The sequence below is a fragment of the Uloborus diversus genome, chromosome 1 (genome assembly GCF_026930045.1).
Source record: "Uloborus diversus isolate 005 chromosome 1, Udiv.v.3.1, whole genome shotgun sequence".
NCBI lineage: Eukaryota > Metazoa > Arthropoda > Arachnida > Araneae > Uloboridae > Uloborus > Uloborus diversus.
This window is the reverse complement of record NC_072731.1, coordinates 19,647,386-19,671,931: the sequence shown is the minus strand read 5'-3', so window position 1 is coordinate 19,671,931 and position 24,546 is coordinate 19,647,386. Positions and strand designations below refer to the sequence as shown.

Below are 24,546 nucleotides of genomic sequence, written 5' to 3'. Positions count from 1 at the left end.
TGCCACCCTCAGGTGCCATGGACATCTTGCTTCGGAACTTCGACTCGGACGATGGTCACATCCAATTCGAAAGTGCCCGACTGCTGGAACAGTCTCTCATCACGTGCAACCGGGAACACATTGTCAAGCACGGCCTGGAGACTGTCGTGCGCGTCGCCTGCGAATGTGCCAGATCACCGTGTGCGGAACGATCTAGAATCGGCGTGGGAATCCTGGAGCATCTTTTCAAAAACTCAGAAGAAACTTGCAAGGAAGTCATCCGGCTCAAAGGCCTGACGTCCATCATTCACACCTGCAGAAATACCGATGTCGAAACCCTGAGGCATGGTGCTGCTGCTTTGGCTAACTTGTCCCTGCACGGAGGGCCTGAAAACCAGGAGGCCATGATTCAACACAAGGTAAGACAGACGACAGAATGCCTATTCTTCTAGAGCCAATATATGCGCAAGCCGACGCATCTGCCATTTTGTTTTATTCTTTGAAATTGCTTAGCATGATTACCAACTTAGCACAGAACAAAGCAATTGTTACCGAATTAAGTTAGCAACGTTACTGATATCAAAGGAAATTAAATGCGAAAAAGAAATGCTTTTCTTATTCCTTATACCTTATAGTTATACGGCTATTCTTATTAATGTATTTTTTAAAATTCTGGTTCTGATACCTTGAAATGTGAAACGAAACTTACTTTAAAAAATTCTTGAGTTATCATTTGAGAACAATTGTTTACTATCAAATGTTTTTCTAACCCGCAACGAGCGACTTCGAAGTGCAAGGCTGACGTGATATTAAAAGTAATTATGCTTTTAATTTATCATATTTCTCGACTTTACTGTTTGGACTTCATTTATTTTGTTGTATATAAGCGGTTAAAAGTTAAATGTCTTGTTTTTTTTCTATTGGGAAATAAAAAAAAAAGTTTTATTTAGCTTGAAAACAGTTTCTTAGAACATATTACCATTGGAACATATAGCATGAACTTGTTTTGCGAAGTATACGTCACAATTACATATTCATATATCGTTTCTATGTTATTTTGAACAAAAAAAAATTGAAATTCACCACTTTCCTTGCACAAAACGGTTAGAAAATTGATTGCAACGAGTTCCAAGTACGATCCACACTGAAACAAAATGGCGGGTGCGCCGGTTCATCACTGCGAATGTTCTGCGTCGTGTTTCTTCATCATTAACTGTATTACTCTCTTAGGCACCTGAATGGTTGTTTCCGCTAGCTTTTCATGTCGACGACAACATCAAGTATTACGCTTGTTTAGCGATCGCAGCGCTGGTAGCCAACAAAGAGATAGAGGCGGCGGTCCTTCGCTCGGGAACGTTGGATCTAGTCGAGCCTTTTGTGACCACGCACACCCCTGATGAGTTCGCCCAGAGCACGGTGGCGCACGTGCATGGCCAGTCCCAGAACTGGCTGCGGAAGCTGGTGCCAGTTCTCCAAAGTAAAAGGGAAGAGGCCAGAAGCCTGGCCGCCTTCCATTTTGCCATGGAGGCTGGCATCAAGAAGAGACAGAACAAGACTAAAGTAAGTGAAGTTAAAAATGAACAATCAGACTTTCAACGACCTCTGTCCTTCTGGAATGTTTGTGCGGGACTTGACGCACTCCCCCCACGGTTACGGATCAAGCCTTAAGTTTCAAGACAGAAATGATTCTCAGAATATCAAGATCAAATTTTGGTTTTTGAGTTGTTTGTTCTGTTCAGGATGATTCCACTAGTTTATTCAGGTTATTTGTCTAATTACAGATTGAAGAAAAGTTATTCTTCTTTCTTGCATTATTCTCAGAGTCAGAGTCGCAAGAACTTGCTTAGAATGTTATGACAAGAACATTTTTTCTGCTGATTAGGGCATATCGGTGAAAATATTTGTTAGCAAATTTATTCTATATTTTGGTGTCCAAACTGTTCCGGAGTGCGAAATTTTATGACTAAGCATGCCAAAGTGCGGAAAATGGTTTTATTTTGACATGGACACTTTGATGTTCGGGTCAGTATCATTCTTCGTAGCCTCATAACTGGATAGTACATCACTCCCATCCGCACAACAGAGAAGAATCTAGCTCGTCTAGGTGTACTTGGGAGTACATCCCTTATCTTACCCTTCCTAATCCTAAGATACCCTCCCTAAATATGGCAACTGCCTTACCGGTTCCGGAACCACTGATTACACTAGTCAACAGAAAAGAACTTCTTGTCTGATCCTGGTTTTAAATAGTAAATTCCTACTAATTTTGGGTCGAGAAAAATGAATATGGATGGTAGTGGATTCTTTTTATTGGCTCTTGTTTTCAATATAAGCAAAATCCCACTGGAGAAAGATTCACATCAACGCCGCATTGATTTAAAGGTAATATTAAAAAGGAAAAAAAAATCTCTAAATTTATTAAATATATCTTGTTTTATTAAACAATGCTTATCTTTCGGAAAACAGTGGTTGCTTTTTGGCTTATTGCTGATAATACTTCATTTTCGATTGTTTTTTGCATGTCAAAGAAGCATCATTTCTTGTAATAGTTCGGCAGCATTTGATGAGCGTTAACTCAGCATTTATGACCCTGATATCAGCATCCCATTGTAAAGATAGCTTGGCGAAACCTTTTCTCATGCTTACTGTTCATAGCTTTAGTTTTTAAACAAAATATCCTGGAATAAGTGAACAAAATTCGAGTTTCAGAGACACATCACTCATTAATAATCACAGAACTTGCGTACGAATTGTTTAACCAACTGTTTTGAGTTTTCGTCTTCTCTGTTGCTTAGCAATATTTGTAATACACTCTTAAAGGTTTCTTTTCAAAAACAATGGTTTTCATAACTGTGCGCATTTGAAGTAAAGTTAGGAATTCTCTCCTTAACCTTAGCTTCAATATATCTTAGAAATATTCCTCTAAGATATTGGAAAATTGTCTTTGTACACAGCTTTCACAAAGTTCTTCATTATTCCCAGCAGAATGAGTATGGGTGAAAGCAGAAGAGGATGAATCTACTAAAAGCTCATTTTGGGCATTTCTCTTCCTAGAATTCAAATTTCGTGAAGTCCATTGCGGTTTTCATGTAGCGAGATTTTCTACCTTAACTTGGGGGGTCGAAGTTTGGGAGAGAGTCAGTCTCATGGGACGTGTTTCTATCTGCCAGGAAAAAAGAGCATTATAAAGAATTCACTATCCTAGTTGGCTCTGTATCTTGAAAAGTAGACCTAATTTCGACTTTTGTGGTAATTTTCGTGTTTTAGCGAAGCAAAATACTTCGGGAATAGCTATTTTTGAGCCGAATGCATTTTTGGTGTTGACTAGTGTTATTCTTGTCGTCTCTCGTTGCATATAGTTTTTTCATCTAGATTAATTCTCCAACATTATGTAGAAACAAAGATCGCCAATCCAACAATCGCTTTTGCGACTTGGCCCCTTTAGTTTTTTGGAGACACTTACTGTGTGATGCTAAAATTTCATTTTGTTTAAGTTCCCAAGTAGCAAAACAATTTAGTAAGTTGCATAGTGATCTTTGAGACTACATTGAATTAGTTTGGAGAACGACGAAGGTTTTGTTATTCCTTTTTTTACTTGATCGTCATCAAACGGCGGCTGTTGCAGCTTAAGCTACATCTTAGCTTTTGACCATGTAGTTAATTCGTAAAATCGTATTCCTGAGTATTTCTAAATATATCTTTTATTACAGTAAGCTTTATAAGTGTGGTTTCCACAGACTTTGACTGGTTGATTCTGTAGGATGAGTTCATACGCCTCTCCCCCCCCCCCTTTTTTTTTTGCTTTGCTTTTTGAAAATTGTGAGGGAAAAATGTTTCAATGGACAAGAGGTCATCTTATTTGGAAGTGTGATCTGGTTTGACTTTTTAAAAATCTATAATGTTAAATAAGTATTCGTGATGGAGGAGGTAAGATGTGCTAGTGTTCCATAAACCTTAAAATTAGAAAATGAGTGCAGTAACTGAACCCTGGTTTTCTCTTTTAACAAAAGTACTAAATCGTACTTTCTTACGCTCCAAAGTTTTGGGGATTTAATTTTTTTTTAGTAAGAGAAACATTTATTTATCCATGAAAACCCCTTCCTAACATCATTTGAATCCTAAACCAGTTCGTAATTAGTACGAATGTTAAGAAAATATCAAAATAATGCCGTCCATTAGTAGCCAACTATCTTCTTTTCTGTACTAATCTCCCCTCAAGAAAGGAAAAAAAAAAGGAAAAGAATCTTTTCGCCCTGTAACAGTTTTAGATAAATTAGGCGGATATTCGATTGTCATTTAGACACTCAAGAAAGAAATACTACAAAGAAGAGGGAAACAATCGATTTGATTCGAACAATGTGAGGTATACACATTCAGGGTCGGCATAAATAATGGACATTATTTCAAAAAATCATATTTTTGAAACTAATGCACATATTACAAAAAGTGGTGCATGAAATTGAAGAGAAATATGCCAAGTTTTTTTTTTTTTCTTTTAAGTTCAATTACACACATGTGCAATGATTGAGCACACGGCAAAGTGTCCAATTTCAAACGCTCAATGTTGGAGCCTTTTGTTACGCGACAACATCAATTGTAATTCGGCTCGTTTCAAACATTTTAGAATGTCACACTGTCAGTGGTTTGTGACGCTGCACAAATGCATTTTTGAAGTTTTTGTAGTCTTTCGGCATCGGCAGTCAGTAAATAGCTTTGATGAGACCCGTAACGAACTGGATTACAGATAAGACCAGGTGTTCCCAAGCATTTCCTATTCGCGGCACCCTTTGAAGAATTAGAATTTTCTCAAGACACCCTAGTCCAGTTCTATTCCATATCATTGTTATTATGGACGGCACCCCTCACCTCTTCCTGCGGCACCCTAGGATGGCACGACATCCAGTTTGCGAACTTCTCGACTCTCCCCTGGTATACATATAATTTAAATCTTTAATGCACTCGATGCGAATTGGCCATTAATATGGGACGTCAGAACCAGACACTTTACCTCCTTCTCAGTTGCAAGTAATTTCCGTTTTTCAACTGTAATAAAACCTTTGAATAGCATGCTTTTAAGATTCAAGATTATTAAATTTGTGTGCTATATTGTGTTAGATTCACAAAATATTTTGTTTCGAAAGTTTATTTCGTAGTGTTCCCTGTGTATTCTGTGTTTATTTCCCTTTTTGCCTTACATAATTGATACCACAGAATATGATTGAGATTCTGGAAGCAGTTGGGTAAGAGAATCTTTTTTTTTTTTTTATTGTCCCTAATATTATCAATAGTAGCATCATTTTTGTTACCATTATTAGAGGTTGATTTATGTAGGTTATAGAAAGAGAGTAATAGCACATTGAAAAAGCAATAAATTCATCAAAGAAAACTTTTTCAAAACTATAAGCATCGTTTATACCAGCATTCCGCTCAAGTTTTATCTTATGTTCATTTTTGCTCGTTAGTTCAAAAGAGCAAATTTAATTTCTTACGGCCTTAGGGTTTCATTAAGAACAACTTATTTGAGGTCAAAACAAGTATATTTTGAAGTTAAAACGTTTTTTGACTAGATTTTTAACTAATGGGTCCGGTAAAACTCCCGGATGAGCTCCCTTATGTTCATTTTTGCTCGTAAGTTCCAAAGAGCAAATTTATCTTCTTTAAGGCCTAAAAGTTTTATAAAGAACAACTTATTTGAGGTCGAAACACTTATGCTTCTAAAATAAAAAGTTTTTTGACTAGATTTTTAACTAATTGTTCCGGTAAAGCTCTCGGATGTACTTTGTAAAAAAGTTTTGTTTTATTTATATCTTTTTTTTAAGGAAAACACATTTAATTTATAAGTAATGCATTTTATTTTAAAGTAATGCATTCTACATGTCTTCTCTAAAATACCGATCCTAATTTCTTTAATGGTAATTTTCAGTAATAACAAAAAAATAAATAAATAAATAAATAAATAAACGCTGAAAGATTTAAAAAGAAAAGTGATAAATAAATTAAGTAATTTAAAAACAAAAAGATCATAGAATATGGCAGAATGTAACTTCACTGATAGGTAAAAATCGCCTTTTGTTTCAATGCATCTGTTATTAAACCGATTTTTGTATATTGTCTTTTTTTTCTGTTATAATATCACTTTATCTTTAGTTATTCCAGATTGAAAGTTTACCTTGGGCTGTTTTTAATCCACGTTTGTTCTTTGGGTCTTGAATTTCTAAACTGAGCTTACCTTAATAAATAGGAAAGTAAGAACACAAAATAAAGCAGTAATGATTAACAGTGAAGTAAAAATTATATTTCTTTCTCTCTCTCTCTCTCTTTTTTTTTTTTTTTGTTGCTGTTGTTGACGATTCTGCATGATTGATTGAATTAGATATTATTGTTTTAGTTGTTCCACGACATCGGTGTGATCGAGCCCCTCAAGAAAGTGGCCAGTTCTCCCAATAACATGGCTTCCAAGTACGCTGCCCACGCTCTGCAGCTGATAGGAGAGCCCGTCCCACACAAGCTCTCCCAACAGGTGCCGCTATGGACAGTCGAAGACGTAGTCGAATGGGTCAAACAGGTAAACTGATGCAGAGCCTGATCACCACAGAGGCATACGGGGCACAGGTCCCTCCTCTTAGATTTCAGGGGCCCCACAAAATCTCCTTAATTTATCATGCTAATTAAAAATAAATAATGATTTCACTCAGAATCTAGAGTGCAATGATGTTATTGATATTTTTGCAAATGCCAAGACACGGAAAAAATCTCTTGTTGATAAAAATTTGATCTCTTTGCAAATCTCAAAACCACTCCAAGTTTATTCTGCATTTACTATTCAAAATAATATCACAGATCACTTTGATATTTAACTTTCAACGGGCCAAGTTTAACCACATCTTATACAATTATCGTATGATATCTCTTCTACTTTTTAAATGTTGTGATAATGAGGTACCACCAAATTTAGCATGGGTGTGTTAATACGCAAGTATCGAAATATTTTGTAGCCCAGTGTAGTGTCTTCAAAAATCTTAGTCAGACCCTAGAGGGACCCTGAAATAGAAATGTGCCCCATGTTCAGAATGCTCGGACTCTGAACTGATGCTGCTGTAATACAGTAGAACTTCGTTTGTCCGACTTCCGTTTATTCGGATTTCCGGATCAAATTTTTAAGTTTAAAAGTATTATGCAGTAAAATTCTCTTACAACGAACTTCAACTGCCCACAAAGTTGATTCGTTGTGACGGGACTCTCGTTGCAATGGAATTCAAGCAATGTACTTGAGGTTGAAAATTCATTTCGTTGAAATGGACATTTTGTTGTACCGGTACTCGTTGTAGTGAGATTTCACTGTATTTTCTTAAATAATAATTTTAAATCATGATTACAAGAAGGAAACTCATATATGCAACAAATATTTGCTTTTTGTTTTGATTAAGCTTACAACTCCAGCATAGAACCTACAATAAAGTATAGTACCTACTAATCTAACAAACAATATGGCGTACTTAGAGCTCAGTCCGACAGCACTGCAGCTGAACTGATAAAGTATTTTATGGGAAAGACATGTAGGGGAATATGGGGCAAAGTAAAATGGTACTTATATACTTTAAGTGATAACTTACTTTTGTCAAAATGAACCAGTGGGAAATTTGTTCTAAACAGACAAACATTCATTTATATATATATATATAGATAATAATAAAAAAAATAATTTTTATTAACAACAAAATATTACAATATGTGTATCAGTTTTTGAAAATGCTTGTATTATCATATTCTTTGATTTTCAGAGGCAATTTGTTCTTGACTGGAATAGACTACATATGTTACTGCATAGTTAAAATGTATGTAGAGTATGGCCTCACTTCTTTGAGTCACATGTCCGAAAACATCTTGGAAGTATCGGTGTTGTATATGAGTCGCATCGTAGATCTTTAGTAAAAAACCTTCCCGCATTAGTTATTTATATTTGTACAAGTTACATTCACAAATAAAATTAATATTAAAAAGGAAATTCGGTTTGCTTATAATATAACATTAATGTGTATTAAAATTTCTAGACGTGCACCACTCCCATTGCTTATAACTAATTCAAGAAGTGATAAATAATGTGGTCGGAGCATCCCCGGAAATAGAAAAATTCATTAATGTCATACTATTAATATATTTAATTTTATTTTAATATTAATTGCATCCGTGTAACTTGAATAGTTATAAATAATCCGGGAAGGTTGTTTGCTGAAGATCAGCGATGCGACTCACATGCAACATGCGATGCTTGCAACATTATTTTTAACAAAGTGAAAAAATTTTCAGGCATGGGGCTAAAAGGAATGGGGCCGATTCTCTGGTTTTACACCATAGAAATGACACCAAAAACAAAATAAGTAAATAAATAAATTGAAAGTAGAAGAAAATTATGTTAATTTGAATTTTTGGCATATTGAATTCAAATTATGTTTTTTCGCAATCACGAGCGTGTGTGTGTATGAATACGCGTTTGTGTAGGCGCATGTGTGTGGGTGCGTGTGTGTGTATGTATGCATGCATGTGTGTCCGTGTTGTGTATGCAGTGCTGTGTGTGTACGCGTGTGTGTGTGTGTGTAGGCGTTCGTGTGTGCGTTTGTATGTAGGTTTATGTGTTTCTGTCTGTGTGTAGACATGAGTGTGTGTAGGAGTGTGTGTTTGTGTCTGTGCGCAGTAGGGTGGATCGAAAAAAATTTCGATTCTTAATTTGGAATACCCACCAAAAGCTGTGCATGTGTAAGAATAATACACGTGTAAAATATTATGAAGTTTGAACAACTCCTTGGGGGTCTTACCAAGGCTTGAATCTCTCCAAAAATAGGAAAAAAAGTCAATTTTCCAAAATTTTTATTAAAATAATAAGGTTAAAAATTTTTGTTCTAATACCACTAAAATGTTTCCTTTTAACACGCTTTTCATGTATCTTCAAAATTATTTACATTCTTTGCAGTATTAGGTTCGCACACAAGTTCGTAAAATTTCGTGAAATTTCCAAAAACCGACTTTTTTTAAGCCTTTTCGCACATTGCAATATTTTTTCTTTTAAAGTCCTTTTTTTTGCAATGACTGTGCAGAATACAGTTTCAAATGGAAATGAAATTATATTTTATTATATTAACAGCCCAGCACCTACGACAAGGAGCGTAATTGCTTCAAACTGGACCAGTGGTAAATTGTCGCACTTGTCTAGCAATTTACCTATTAGTCCTGCGAAAATTCACATGCACCAGCAGTTACACAATCAAGTACAGGTACACAAGAACAGGTGACGGAAAAGCTGACCGTATGCAGTTCACAGATTAATCATGGGACAGGATGTCCAATTTTATTCTCTATGGCAGCAATTGCACCGTTCTTTTTTCTGGTATTCGTGGCCGTGCCATCACAGCTAAAAGCTAAAAGATCCTTAAGGCTTAAACAAATTTTCAGTTCAAAAATCACATTGCTGTCGCGACATGTTTTCCCGTTCCAGAAGTTGGCGTCACATGACCCAAATAAAGAGAATTGGATTTTTCAACCATGAATTCCTCGTTTATGGTTCTTCTATGGTATATGTTTCCAACCATTTCTTTTTGTCATAGTTTTGTCTTTTCGGTTATCGAAAAATGTACTTTTCAAACCCTTTCACTTCTAGTTTGCAGGTTTTAAAGAGAAACACGTACTTCGTCTGTGACACCTGAGACACTTCTGTCTCTGTCTTCGAATTTTATTCATATCAACGACTTTAGAGAGATTATTATTAGACACAGTACAAAAATCCTGTAATGTTTCTGAAGCAATTGCTGCAGCACATCGCACATCTGTCAGAAATGCCGTACTATTAGCACACTCTTGATTGTGTTGGCAGAGAAAGCATCATTTGTTCCATTTTTGAAGTGACATCAACACCAAAAAATGTTGATGGCTCTGTTGGCGGGAGTGTAGCCGTTGCAAATTTTTCTTCTTCTGGAATTGAAACAAAACTTTGCTGTTCCTCATCAGTGTTATTACAACATCTCGTTATTGTAAGTGACAATCTGAAAAAAATATTGATCCTGTCATTCAACGAAATGCCTATTTTTGCCACCTGGAAAATATTCTCTTAACAGTGATCACTGATGAACGAAGTGCATCAGAGAGCTGGCTTTGCGTAGATTTTGAAGGCCAGACAAGTGGCTTCTGTTTATGAGAATTCTATAATTCAAGGAGTAACTTTTATGCATTAGACTACTCTGATGTTATCAACCGGCAAGAATGTGCAATAATTGCCACCCCTGTCCTATTTTAGCTGGCATATCTAATGAAAGTCTTCAACAATAGATTGAAAACACCAACGCCAATTTTGCGTTCGTTTAGTTCTCCTGTCACACTCACGTGGTGAAACGCTAAGGGCCTGATTAACGCACGGTCCGGCGGGTCCAGGGACCTGGGCACCACAAATTTAGGGGCACCAAAATAGCCTAGCCTAAATTCACTTACTTACTTACTTTTTTTTAAGCTCATTTTACTTTTTCTCAACTTTAAGGGAAAGGGCGCTCAAAATTTTTTAAAAATCAGCTCAAAAACTCATAAAGTAAAAAAAAATTCGCGTAAAGAAGTCGTTGTCCCTTAGCTCTGGAATTCCAAAAAAAATTCCTCAGATGACATAGATGAACATTTTCCAGAAGAATTAATATACTTTTAAATTTTTGCAAAAGGTAACCCTTCTGCTGGAGAATGTTTTAAAAGGATAAGATCACTAAACATTACACATACATTTCATAATGTGGATTCACCCCTCCAGCTTCTTCTTACCTTGCCTATCAGCAGCTGTTCCAGTGAACGTTACTTTTCATTTTTGAAAAGAATCAAAAATCTTTTGAGAAGCTGCGTTTCTCAGGATAATTTACGGGCAAGGCCGTATCCAGAAATTTTTTTCGGGAGGGGCCCGGATTAGCACATTGCCCTAACACACACACACACACATATAGTATATATAGACACACCAAACGCATAAAAATGTTAACATAGAAGACTTTTTGTCTCGATTTTTAATGATTCCACTGTTTGGACTGTTGTTATTTTCTTATTATTTTTCTTATTCACCTTGTAGTGGTAAGGATAACAGGAGAGTGTCCCTTTAAGTTGGATGTAGAACATCCATAATTTCAGGGGGTCCGGGGGTTTTTCCCCCGAGAAATTTTTGAAAAAAAAATCTGTATTTTGAGGTCTTATATTAGGTAATTGAGACTACAAAAATATGAAAAAAAAATAGGCAAACAAAGTCTTTTAAAAGTTATACATTCTTTTGCAAATCAAGGTCAAACAAAATAAAAATTGCTTGCTCGACAAATCATGGAACTTAGTGGACAGAGAGGAAAAACGAGAGAGGAGAAAAGAGAAGCACCCCGCCATCTGCTCATATCGGCTTTTAGTGAAGTTTGTTTTTGATCACTTCCCCTACCCCCATTTTTTTCCCATTAAATGCCCTACAGTATGAAAATTGTACAAAACAGTTTAAAGAAATGGTGTAGACATTCAGAAAATGAGAACGGAAGAGCAATATTCTAGCCATTTGGACAATTCATACTTTATTTTCTTGATAAGATACAAAATTGAAGAACTTTTCGAGGAATTTCAAAAACTTAAATAATTTTCAAAGACTCTCGAACAGTTGAAATAATTTGAAACTTTTTATTTACACTTTTCAGAAGTTGATTGCACAGTCTTACAAAACGATTATAACTTTGTAAGACACACCCGTTTTAAGTTAAAAATAATAAATGCAACGAAATATTTCTCGAAACAAACTTTTTTTTTTTTCAATCACAAGTAGTGCAGAAAATTAAAGAGAGTAGAGTAAGTGTTTTTTTTTACTTCCTTTTACAAAAAAGGAAGTATTGTATTCGCGAAAAAATTTTCACTCAAAAATCGCCCTTAATTTCCATTTTGCTCACCCCCAAATGAATGTTGAGTTTTTTTTTCGATTCGACCACATGCGGAAAAGTGCCTAAGAATGTATAGACACGCGAAATATCCATTTTGACCATCACCGAGGTAATTACAACGACTTTTCTCGTGACGTCTGTATGTATGTGCGTATGTGTGTATGTGCGTATGTATCTCGCATAACTCAAAAATGGTATGTCCTAGAAAGTTGAAATTTGGTACATAGACTCTTAGTGGGGTCTAGTTGTGCACCTCCCCTTTTGGTTGCTTTCGGATGTTCCTAAGGGGGTCTTTTGCACCTTTTTGGGGGGAAATCATTGTTAATTTCGATGTAAACTCAAGTGGCGTTATAATTTGTCGGACACTTGGCGATATATCGCCAGTCTTTTGGTCGCCAAGTTTTGTCGCCAACTTGGCGACAAATTTGGCGGAGTTTTTTTTTTTTTTTTGGTTTCAATTTGGCCATTGTTGGTGATATTTAGAGAATAAATATTGAATCACATTAAAATAGCGAATAATGGTGAAATGACATTAAATTGGAGTAAAAGGAAGTCATTTGATGCACACATCAGCTCGTTTTCTCATACTTTAAGGTATTAACAGTATGCAGTAGAAGTAAGAAAAAAAAAAAAAAAAAACAAGCAATAACAAAAGAACTTCCATGATACTGAATTCGGCATTAAATAAATGCAAGACAAGAAACATATCAGTCACAAAAATGATCTTGAAAATTATGCTACAGAAACGCGAGAATCGTGATTTTTGCATTTTTTACTCAGGATGTATCAAGGAGCTGAACTTGGCACATCTTGGTAACAAGATACTCGCCTAATCGGAAACTAGGGGCCCAGCCTTTCTGGAGTCCCCAGCTCGAAATCAGTACAGTGTAAGTTTTATAAGAGTTTTAGGGGGAGGAGGGCAGGGTCGTGCATAGAGGGGAGAAGGGACAACTGTTGGTCCGGGCCCGAGCTTAAATGGGGTCCAATATTTTTAAACCTAGGGTTGAAAATATGGGTAAACAATATGGAGGGGGCCAAAAAAAGCATTTGTGACAGCCCCAAAATTTCTGTGCACGCCTCTGGAAGAGGAAGTGCACAGAAGTCAGTTTGGTAGACTTGAAAAGTCTACCGAACTGACAAAGGGCCTGCCTTGACCCTGGGCTGCCCTGAATTGAATTGGGAAAGAGAGCAGGAAGTCCTAATTAAAGGTCTAAATTTCAAGCGTGCCTTGCAGCTAATGAGAACTAGAACTGCTTTTTCTGTATTTCTTCAAAATATTATAAATTTTGAATAGTAATAAAATCTATACATATAATAAAATAAGATGTTTGTGTGTGTGTGTGTGGCGCGCTTCTCGGGAAAACGGCAAGGCCTAGAAAGATGAAATTTGGTATACAGGTGCTGTTTTTGCCGAAGATGTGCACCTCGGGCTTCGATTTTTGATATTTTAATAAGGAAAAAAGTTATTTAATAATTTATGTGTTTTTTTGCACTTTTTATTACCTTTTACTTCACAGACCCCGAATTAATCACACCACACGAATATATTTTGTACTGTAGTGTAGGAAGTTTAATTTTAAATATGATGAATGAAAAAAGTTTGAAGACAGAGCAATTTTTGTATTTTTTACGAATTTTCGAAAAAAACCTTTAATTTGCAGTTTTTTCCGGGTTTTTTTTTCTAATATCATCCTGCGAGAAGTATCAAAGCCTCATTTCTAAAATTTAAGTTGGTTATAGTAAAAACATTTCGCCCTCTTCAAAAGAAAAAAGTTCTTAAGAATAAGCAATAGTTTTTTTTTGTACAATTTTTTTAAGCTGAACATCATGTCTTTCCACGCATCGGTCGAAAAAAGGTTCTTCATTCCTTTATGCCTCTGACGTCACTACTTGGATTTCGATACGATATTTACGACGGAATCTTAATCGCAAACAATGGTAATCTTTTTTTTTTTTTTTTTTTTTTACTATATAGCTTACTTCTACATTTTATGACGTGATGACCACGTGTTTTTCCGGCAGCGCTTGCTTTTTTTCTTTCCTTTTGTTTTTATTTAGGGATTGCATTTATTTCTTTTTCCATCCCCCCCCCCCCCACCTCCAAGTTGGACGTTTTGCTGTATCTATAAAACGAAATATTTCATAGTTGTGCGCATTTAATTCAATAAAAACAGCGAGATTTTCTTTTCTTTGTCAAACGCTACTTTTTGCACACTACGGGGAATTTTGGAGATAACTTTTTTTTTGCTCAACTTAAATAAAAAAAAGCGGTTTTTTGAGTGATCTTTGTTTTTATTATGAAATGGGCGGGGAGGTTAAAATAAATAGTGGTAGATCGTAAAGGTAGATAGCCGCCGAAGGCGGCAATCTTGGCATAAAAATGTGAATGGCACAAAAAAAGATAGAGATGGATTGATTAATACTGCTGCCAAATTTATTAAAACAGCCGTCGAAGGCGGCAAATGCTAAGTAAAAAGGTAAAGTTAGCCAAACAGCCGCCGTAGGTGGCTGCTTGCATAAAAGGCGAATGGCGTAAAAAGGCGATCCAGCTGGTCGCCGCAGGCGGCTAGTTAAGAATAAAAAAAAATTGTTATTTTCCTTTTCTGACAATAGGAATTTTAAAAAAAGAAAAAAAAAACCTTCTTCTGTTTTACGGTACAAAACATTTCGGGTTTCGGGGGGGGGGGCCGTCAGGCCCCCCCCCCCCCCTCTGGATACGGCCTCTTTACGGGTGTTTTCCTTATTGACCACTGAAAATACTGTGACATCAAACATAGATTTCGATTATTTGATGGACACATTTGCCTCTGTTAAAGCCAGAAAGAAACCTTTTTAAAGCTTGATGTCAGAATTAGTAAGTTTTTTTTTTTCAGTTTTAAATTGTTTTTTAACTCTTTTTCGCCTTAAGAGGCAATTTTTACTGTGATGTGTTTGGTATTTAAATCCGAGATTTCCTTTTAAATGTAGTAATGTTCCTTTAAAATGTAGTTTCTAGTACATTAGGTTTCTAGTATAAAACATTGACTTTAAAATTGAAAGGATTTTCTCATGGGGGGGGGGGGGCAACAAATTCTACTCAGGACCTGGGCACCAGTTTGGCTTGATCGGGCCCTGGAAACGCTGTGCTAATATGGTGACAGAAGCTTCTTTGTTGATGATTAGTCAATCGGCAAGAGCTTCATAAGAGCAAAAATCAAATCTCGAAATATCATGTCAACATTTGAATCAAAAAATGATTTCAAAGAGGTTGCACGAATGGTAGTGACAAACTGACTATTTTCTGTGACTTTAACTTACTGATACTTTTCAAGTCCCTCATTTTGTGAAATATTGATGCTTATATGTCAGAGCGACTGTATGTGAGTAAATATACATTCTTTGTAACCGGTGCACTTCTATGTTTTTTTAGTTAATACAACTGAATCATTTTGATAGTTTACTTCTAATGTAAAATGAGTAATAAATTTATACTTAATACATGTGGCTCGGCAGATGGAAAAGGTAGAATGGAACTCGAAATGCAGCCACCTGTCTTTAGTGGATGCTGGGCTGTTAATGTAATAAAGTTTAACTTGACTTCCGTTTAAAACTGCATTCTGTACAGGCGTTGTAAAAAAGAAAACTGGACTTTAAAAGAAGAAATTTTGCAATGTGCAAAAAGGATTAAAAAAAGTCAGTTTTTGGTTAATTTCGCGAAACTTAACGGCTTATGTGCGAACTTAATGGTGCAAAGACTAAATAATTGTGAAGATACATGAAAAGAGTGTTCAAAGGAAGCATTTTAACCGTATTATAGCAAAAATTTTAAACACTAGTATTTTTATAAAAGTTTTGGGAAATTGACCTTTTTTTCTATTTTTGGATAAATTTAAGCCTTGGTAGGACTCTAATGGACGTATGATTAAAGGGTTTTATTTTTTAAAATAAGGGTGTAAAGAGCCGGATTGCTTCGCCAATGGCGTACTGCAACAATGACTGGTCTTGTAACAATATAAGAATTTCTTCCTTTTTCCCCAACAAGAAATGGACTCTATCAAAGTCAGTCATCTTGTTATTCGAGTCAAACTATGCTCTCGACTTTTTTCTCACTGTAGGCAAATTATTTGATTGCTCCAAGTATCTCACTGAGTCAAAAAGCGTTAGCTCACCAAGCACTGCTCCATTTTATATGGAAGGAATTTTTTGTTTGCTTGTAAAAGCATTTATTTTTGCGAAACTTTTATTTTCGCGTTTTCTGCATGTTCGTTACAATCGCTAAAATTTCTGTGCCTCAGAGTCAGAGTCTGCAGCCCAGATGTGCAAAAACTGCGATTTTCTGTTTCTTAGTGCATTGTATGTGGAAGCCTATTCTGCATCGAGCCATGTGAACGTAATTATTAATTTAAAAAAAATTATTTTCATTTTTTTACCAGAGTTAAAAGAGCGCGAGTCCCATCCTTTGAATGGGCCAGAAAAAAAGCTTTTCCTCTCTACTGTAAAACTATCGTAATAGGACTTACGTCGTTCTGGCTCTGAAATAGATTTAAGCTCTACGAAATTCTATTTTTTTTTTTTCAACTTTCGATTCTGTTCTTAAAACATTCGCGAAATTTTCAGCTCGCGAAGTCGCCGATATCTTTATTTTCGCTAAAATAAGTGCTTTTTCATTATTTAATCTTCTGAGTTTGAAATGAGGGAACTTTAGAGAATAATCGCGGTCGTAACAATGAAGGCAACATTTAGATGCAAGCCTGTCATTTAGGGGGTTGCGGGGTCAATATCCCCTTCTCCTCGCTTTGAAAAATTAATGTTTTTTCGTATCAGTTTTTGGTTAATTTCGCGAAACTTAACGGCTTATGTGCGAACTTAATGGTGCAAAGACTGTAAATAATTGTGAAGATACATGAAAAGAGTGTTCAAAGGAAGCATTTTAACCGTATTATAGCAAAAATTTTAAACACTAGTATTTTTATAAAAGTTTTGGGAAATTGACCTTTTTTTCTATTTTTGGATAAATTCAAGCCTTGGTAGGACCCTCAAAGATTTGTTCAAACTTGATAATATTTTACATGTGTGTTGTACTTACACATGCACAGCTTTTGGCAGGTATTCCAAATTAAGATTCAAAATTTGTTTTTTTTCGATCCACCCTGGTGCGCAGGCATGAGTGTGTATGCGTGTGTGTGTGTGTGTGTAGGATATGGACGCAACTTGGAGACTGTTTTCGCAAGAGGAGCAGCATCGTGAGGTCGGTCGACGCGACGGTGGTGCTGGCAGAGGGTGTTGGTGGGAAAATAAAATGATAAAACAACAAAACAGTCAAATGAAAACGATAAGCAATCGTGATTGCTCAAAAAAAAAAAAAATCCAGAAAAAGATCGTTTTTGATGGTTTTTTTTAAGTATTTCAGGGGGTAATAACTCCCATAAGTATCTTTTCTTGCCGCAAATGTTCATGCCTTTTGAACATTTCGCCTCTCTAGCCCTTTAGAAGAACGTTAACGGGTTAACTAAGATGATCCCCTCCCCTCCAAGCAAAAATAATATCTATGAGACTCGAAAACTGGAGAGAAAAAAAGGGGGGGGTGCTATTTCTAAACAGCACAGTGAAATGGGGGAAACGGGTATTGGATCCAGGGTTTCGTTTTAAGAATCTAAGAATAGTGTCAGAAGCATTTTGAGAGGTTTTTTTCTTTTGCCCACGCTGTTTCACCAATGACAAAAAATGAATTCCGTCAAAGTTGTTTCTCTGCTAGCGTAGTGTCAATACAAGGAAAACAACTTGCTCTCGCTAAAATATAAAGACTTCTGCGATATTGATAATGCATGCACTTCGTTTTCCTATGACGGAAGAACGTTTCTGGTAGGTACTCGTATGTTGCCTTTTCTGCTGGGCGGTAATGCATAAGGAAGTATAAATATTGAAGTGATGTCACATCTAATGAAGAATCTTTGTTTGCAGATTGGCTTCCCTCAATGTTGCAACGAGTTTTTGAACAGCAGAGTAGATGGCGATTTGCTTCTGCAACTAACAGAAAAATCACTGGAAATGGACATAGGAATATCTAATGGAATTCTGAGAAAAAGGTACTCCCATTATCAATATTTTAGCTCTTTAATTTGTTGAAAATGAGGTTGTAGTGGTTTTAAAGTCAATACTTACAGAGTTTAGTGATTAGAGTGGAGCGAAAAAAAAACGTTTTTTTTTTTTTTTTTTTTTTGCGAGTTGCTATATTGGAAAAGTTGCGATTGGTGAAGACTTAAAAAAATATATATATATATCGGATAATATCTTCCGATCGCGCAACAAGCCTAAAAATTCGAAAAAATGGAAAATTTTATATTTTTTCACGGATTTTTTAAAAATTTCTGTGCCAATGTTTTTTTTAATGCCCTTCGACAGAAAAGTTGCGATTGTTGAAAAATTTTAACTTTTCTTTAAAGTTTAAAAATATGGCCAAGGTTTTCTTCGTTCTTTTATCAGTAATGTAGGGAAAACTCTTTTAAAAAGCATTATATTACACAAAAGCGTTAATTTATTTCTTGATTTTGAAGGTATCTTTTAACCATGCAGAAATTTCATTCTTTACAGTAATTACCCATTTTCAAATACATTTAGAAAAACTTTTTTATCATTCAGTACACATATTTCTTTTTAATTTTTCAAGGTTTCAGCAATCGTAACATTTCCGTCTTAGAGCATTAAAAAAATATTGACACAAAATGTTTTAAAAATCCGTAAAAAACATAAAATTTTCCATTTTTCCGAATGTTTAGGCTCGTTGCGCAATTGAAAGATATTATCCGATTTCAAAAAAAAAAAATTTTTTTTTGTTTTTTAAGTCTTCACCAATCGCAACTTTTCCGCGCTGTAGCAACTCGCAAAAAAAAAATCGTTTTTTTTTTTTTCGCTCTATTCTATTAAGGACAAATTGTTAAATTCCTTATTTCGTCTGGTATTTATACCGATGTCCACGTGACTGATGTTGTATTCTCTCATGACTTTTTGTTGTGTGTTAAGCATTTTTGCACTGATGAAGAGGCTCCTCAGTAGCCTTGAAATAGCAATATTCTGTTTTTCTTGATAATTTGTGCTTCACGTTGTTCTTTTCATTTCAATCACATTTTAGCACAAAGCTCTTTTGACCATTTTTCATCCAACAGCTCTATGATTTTTTTTAAAAGTAAATAATAATCAATAAAGTAACAACCAACTTAAAATGTGTTGCCAGGTTCCTCCGCGACCTGAACCAACTTAAGAAGCTGGCCGACTACTCGTCTTGCGACCCCTCGGCCCTGGGGGCCTGGCTTCAGGGCGTGGGCCCGGAGTTCTGCCAGTACACCTACCAAATGCTCCTGAGCGGAGTCCACGCAGGGAACCTCAGGGACCTGTGCCCCGAACAGTTGCAGAGCGAGTGCGGGATCGCCAACAGTATACACAGGATGAAGCTTTCCCAAGCCATCAAAGGCAAGTTCTTTACCTCAGAGTCAAACTGACGCATGTTCAAAATGGCCGATTTCCTGGTTGTTACTGTCAAAGTATGAATCTTGTTCCGCGTTGAGGGGTATCAACGTAACCCTATAAAAAAAAATTTCATAATTATTTATCATTGCTATGAGAGAGCGAGTCCCAACCTTTGTATGCATTTAGACAAACGTTTTGGCACTCTCCTGCAGAATAAGGATAGTGTGACTTACTTTAGTCTGACTTTGAGATACGGAGTTTTCTCCCCAGTTTCGTCGACATTTCATTTATCCCCCCCCCCCCGCCCCTCTGTTTTTCAGTTTTAATCATACCTTTTGATATACTGAAGGGGAAGGAAATCTGAAATGTGTAGTTGAAATTGGGGACAAACCAATTTTTGGTAACTGTTTGACCTCTGCTTGCGTTGCCCATTATTAACCTTAATCGATTGAAAAAATCTACATCAACGTGAGCGAAGCCGTGGGTAAAAGCTAGTAGGTTTTAAAAAGTCTCAGCAATTTCTGATTCTGATTGTGTTTTCATTTCATCAAAAATCTTGTACTGTGAAAGAAATGGAAACAACGAAGTTTTCCCTTTTTTTATTTTTTGGAAGATTAAGTTTTGATGTAAATTGCACTTATGGGCGTATTTTATATAAATTCAGCGAATAATTAAATTTTTTTCTATGATTTTACTTTTTAAATAATGTTCTATTTCAATTGGAGGTTTCAGCGAGTCTCAAGTGACCTATGGGCCACAGATTGAGTATGCTTAGTGTATAACTTAATCTTCGAAACTGATCATGTATATTGCTATAATCAGACTCACGGGCAGGGCCTGATCTAGCCAAAGTGGTGCCCAGGTCCTGTTAAAATTTGGTGCCCCTCTCATAAGAAATGTCGTATATTTTCAAAGTAAAAATTTTAAAAAGGATGTAGAAAAAATAAATGTACCCCATTTTGGTGCCCCAAAAATTATGGTGCCCAGGTTCACGGACCCGCAGGACCGTGCTTTGATCGGGCCCTGCTCACGGGGAAAGAAATCAGTTACCTTTCACCTCTTAGTCTCTGGGATAGATGGCAGGACACTTTGAAATGACGGGCCTTCGAAGACCGGGTACTAAATCTGATTTATTATAAGAAATATTTTCAAGTATTTATTTATGTGGGCGAAAAAGGTCTCAGATGTTTTCTTAAATACGAAATATTTTTCAGGCATGCACTGTAATCGAAATGACTTCGAATCTGATGACGATGTGAACCACAAAAGTTTAGATGTCTTCATCAGTTACAGACGATCAAATGGCTCTCAGTTAGCGAGGTAAGTTTCTTCTAAAAGCATCTTTAAAGCATGCTGTCAGTTTCTTGTTTCCCAGAAATACCATTCGTGTGACTGATGTTTGAAGATGGTAAATTAAGTCATTGATTTTAAAGTCATTGAAATGTCGTTAAACTGTTCTCATATCTAATAGGCAGTTTTTTTTTTTTTTTTTTTTTGAGCAATCACGATTGCTAATTGTTTTCATTTGACCGTCCATGACGTTGTGGTTCCTTTTTCAGCTTGGACCAGGGGCCTCTGCAGGTGCAGCTCCTCTGGTGCTCCCGGAATCAGTTTCTAATGGGGGTCTATGTCCTACACACACACCCACATGCGCTTTTACACACATACACAGACACCTGTGCAGTGTTGCCAGATGGTCAAATCCAGATTTCCCCGATTCCCTTCCAACTTTTCCCCAAAAAGCGATGTTTTCTATCAAAATTCCCCAAATTCCAAAATTATTTTTCTACTAATATTTTCATAAAATGAATCGACTTCCTCTGATATTTTTGTGTCTCGAATATTTTTTTTTCCCCAAATAACCTAATTTTCTTATAAAATTCCCCAACTTTTTTTTCCTTCTAGTTTTCGCTTTTTTTTTCTTTATCTATTTTTATCTTCACTAACTAATAATAAAGCTGAAAGTCTCTCATTCCGGATCTCTCTCTCTCTCTCTCTCTGTCAGGATCTCTGTGACGCGCATAGCACCTAGATCGTTCGACTGATTTTCATGAAATTTAGCAAAGAATCAGTTTGTAGCATGGGGGTGTGCACCTTTAAGCGATTTTTTGAATATTTAATTTTGTTCTTTTTCTATTCCAATTTTAGGAACAAAATTATCATAAGATGGACGACTAAATTACCAAGTTATCATAATGTGGAACCGTAACGTGGGCAAGCCAATTGGCGAGAAATTCATCATGCATTATTTGTAAATATACAGGGGAACCAAAATACCTTTTAATTTTCTACCACGGGCAAAGCCGTGCGGGTACCACTAGTCATAAGTACTAGTGCCTGACCGAGAGATAAGAAATAGTCAAAAAAAAAATTTCTACGCGCATTTACTACTCTGCTTATGTAGGTATATTTAAACCATGATTTTTATATATATTTTACCCAAGAACATTCTTCATCACACTTCTTTTTGCCTATTTCACGTATCAACTAATAATTCACGTAGAACTATTAATACAAGTTCCGTAGCATAATATTCCGCATAATACGAAATGCGAATTCCATAAAGTTGAGCAAAGCTAAACCAACGCTGTTTGATACAAATAATGTAACTACCAGATGTCAAGAGGCAATTTTAATTACAATTTTTCTTTTCCCAACATTTTTTTCCCCAGGTTTCCCCCAAGAAAAAAAATTTTCCCCAAAGAATTCCCCTCAAAACCCATTTCCCCAAAATTTCCCCAGAGAGCACCAGATTTCCCCAAAATGGGGAAATTTCCCCCAATCTGGCAACACTGCACCTGTGTGCACCTACAACGGTCCATGTACACACACAACAAGCCTACACACACATGCTTACAGACACAGCTATACACACGTACCTTCCCAGGAGAAATGGCAGGCTTGGAGGTGGAGGGGGGGATCGGTTGGCAGGCGCCGTTTCTAGAAACATTTTATGGTCCTGTCGCAACTCGTGATCGCGAAACACATGATTTTAATCCAAAATGTCAGAATTCAAATTATTTTATTATTTTTTTTCTTTTGAGCAATCACGAATTGCTTACTGTTCTAACTTGACCGATTTAGGCTTCCGTCCGTCCTTTGATTTTAGTTCTGTCCGCCTCCCTCTGCAGCACCGCCGTCGACCCACTCCCCGATGCTGCTCCTTCAGCGAGCACTGTCCACCGGAATCCGCTCCTACTCCACATCCTACACATGCCTACATGCACATCAGGGTTCTCCTTAAAAAATGAACTTTTGTAATTTGTGGGGCACTCTCTCGTTTTTGTTTATAGCCTAAAATAAGACCTCCATAAATATTTTAGACAAAAGAAATTCATTTTAGGAGTCGCTACTAAATTACAAAATCTTGAAAATTCAACGTTTTTCCGTAATTTGATTAAATTTTGCATCAAACCGACAAATGTCACTCGACGTTAAATCCCGGTTATCACAAATTTGCCATTTCAACTGCGCTTCCGCGCGGACTTAGCTGATTTCAAAAATATTGCTAAAATTAATTACAAACATTTTAAATTTGTAAATAAATATGAGATAACAACAGATAAAAATTGGAAATCACAAAGCTTTCTCTGATTCAGTTTTTAGGCCTCGGTAAAGATTGTGTTTTGAGTCTTAATTATTAATAGATTCGGTGTCTGATTTTTCTATCAAATAAAGGCCCTTTTCAGGGCTAAAGTTTTAACATCAGAAGAGCGTACTAGAATTGCAGCATCACTTCTAATACAAAGCCGAACACTCAACCTAAATAAAAATGTATAATACTAATTACGCCTAACATAAAAATATCCGCAAAAGACGGATATCTGTACTCATATTCCAATCATTTTTGAAATACACAACGTGTTTTACGTTTATGTTAAATAAATATTTCCAAACCAATAAATATTGAAGTGTCATTTTTCTCTTTACATTATGAAGATTATCAGTTGTTCATATCCGTAGTTTCATATAATATATAACAAAATCGCTGTGAAAATATTCTAATAGCATTAATTTGTTGAAACTCTAGCTCATCCTAAATACAAACAAGCAACACGAAATCTTAAAACAGTAAGCCCAAAAAGCTAGGTCCGCGCGCAATCGCACTTGAAATGGCAAATTTGTGATAACCGGGATTTAACGTCTAGTACAAATGTCTAGTTATATAACTTAACTGGAAAGTCGCCCGTCAAGGTATGTGACGGGTGAAAATTGCTTCTACTTTTCTACATTTCAACGAAGCCATTGCATGTTTGGTGATATTTTGATAGTTGAAATTATAAACCCTAACTACAGTAGGTAGCGTTCATTATTGCCGACCATTTTTTCGTTTCTTTATTCCCCTGAAATGACAGTCTTACCAGTAAAACAGTTAAGTTACCGGATCGAGTTCAGCCTTGTCACAATAAAAGCCTTTCACTGCACGTTAAACATTACCAAAACACATTATTAAATTATCATGCCTTGGCGCGAGTTTCATTGTTGAAACACGCGGGTTACTCGATCATCGGCTATTTGGCATGAGTAAGCATCGACCATTACAATCCCAATACAAGAAAGCATTTCATGTTTAATCGCAAAATCTGGTCGTCTGTCTCGTTATTTAGAGTTCTGCTCTGGCTGCTTAAACTCCAATGGACGTATGATTAAAGGGTTTTATTTGTTAAAATAAGAGTGAAAAGAGCCGGATTGCTTCGCCAATGGCGTACTGCAACAATGACTGGTCTTGTAACAATATAAGAATTTCTTCCTTTTTCCCCAACAAGAAATGGACTCTATCAAAGTCAGTCATCTTGTTATTCGAGTCAAATCTCGACTTTCTTCTCACTGTAGGCAAATTATTTGATTGCTCCAAGTATCTCACTGAGTCAAAAAGCGTTAGCTCACCAAGCACTGCTCCATTTTATATGGAAGGAATTTTTTGTTTGCTTGTAAAAGCATTTATTTTTGCGAAACTTTTATTTTCGCGTTTTTTGCATGTTCGTTACAATCGCTAAAATTTCTGTGCCTCAGAGTCAGAGTCTGCAGCCCAGATGTGCAAAAACTGCGATTTTCTGTTTCTTAGTGCATTGTATGTGGAAGCCTATTCTGCATCGAGCCATGTGAACGTAATTATTAATTTAAAAAAAATTATTTTCATTTTTTTACCAGAGTTAAAAGAGCGCGAGTCCCATCCTTTGAATGGGCCAGAAAAAAAGCT

The 24,546-nt window shown here is 36.1% G+C and overlaps 1 protein-coding gene across 4 annotated transcripts in view; it reads left to right on the top strand.

Annotated features, from left to right (window-relative positions):
* The window catches only part of LOC129228317 (NAD(+) hydrolase sarm1-like), a 106,889-nt gene that overhangs the window by 75,810 nt on the left and 6,533 nt on the right, over positions 1-24,546 (top strand). For all 4 annotated transcript variants that reach the window (XM_054863017.1, XM_054862996.1, XM_054863002.1 and 1 more), the window contains 6 exons: positions 13-398; positions 1,210-1,539; positions 6,368-6,544; positions 17,844-17,968; positions 19,114-19,349; positions 20,561-20,666. In XM_054863017.1, the coding sequence (XP_054718992.1) occupies positions 13-398; positions 1,210-1,539; positions 6,368-6,544; positions 17,844-17,968; positions 19,114-19,349; positions 20,561-20,666 (1,360 nt within the window). The remainder of the gene's footprint in view (positions 1-12; positions 399-1,209; positions 1,540-6,367; positions 6,545-17,843; positions 17,969-19,113; positions 19,350-20,560; positions 20,667-24,546) is intronic.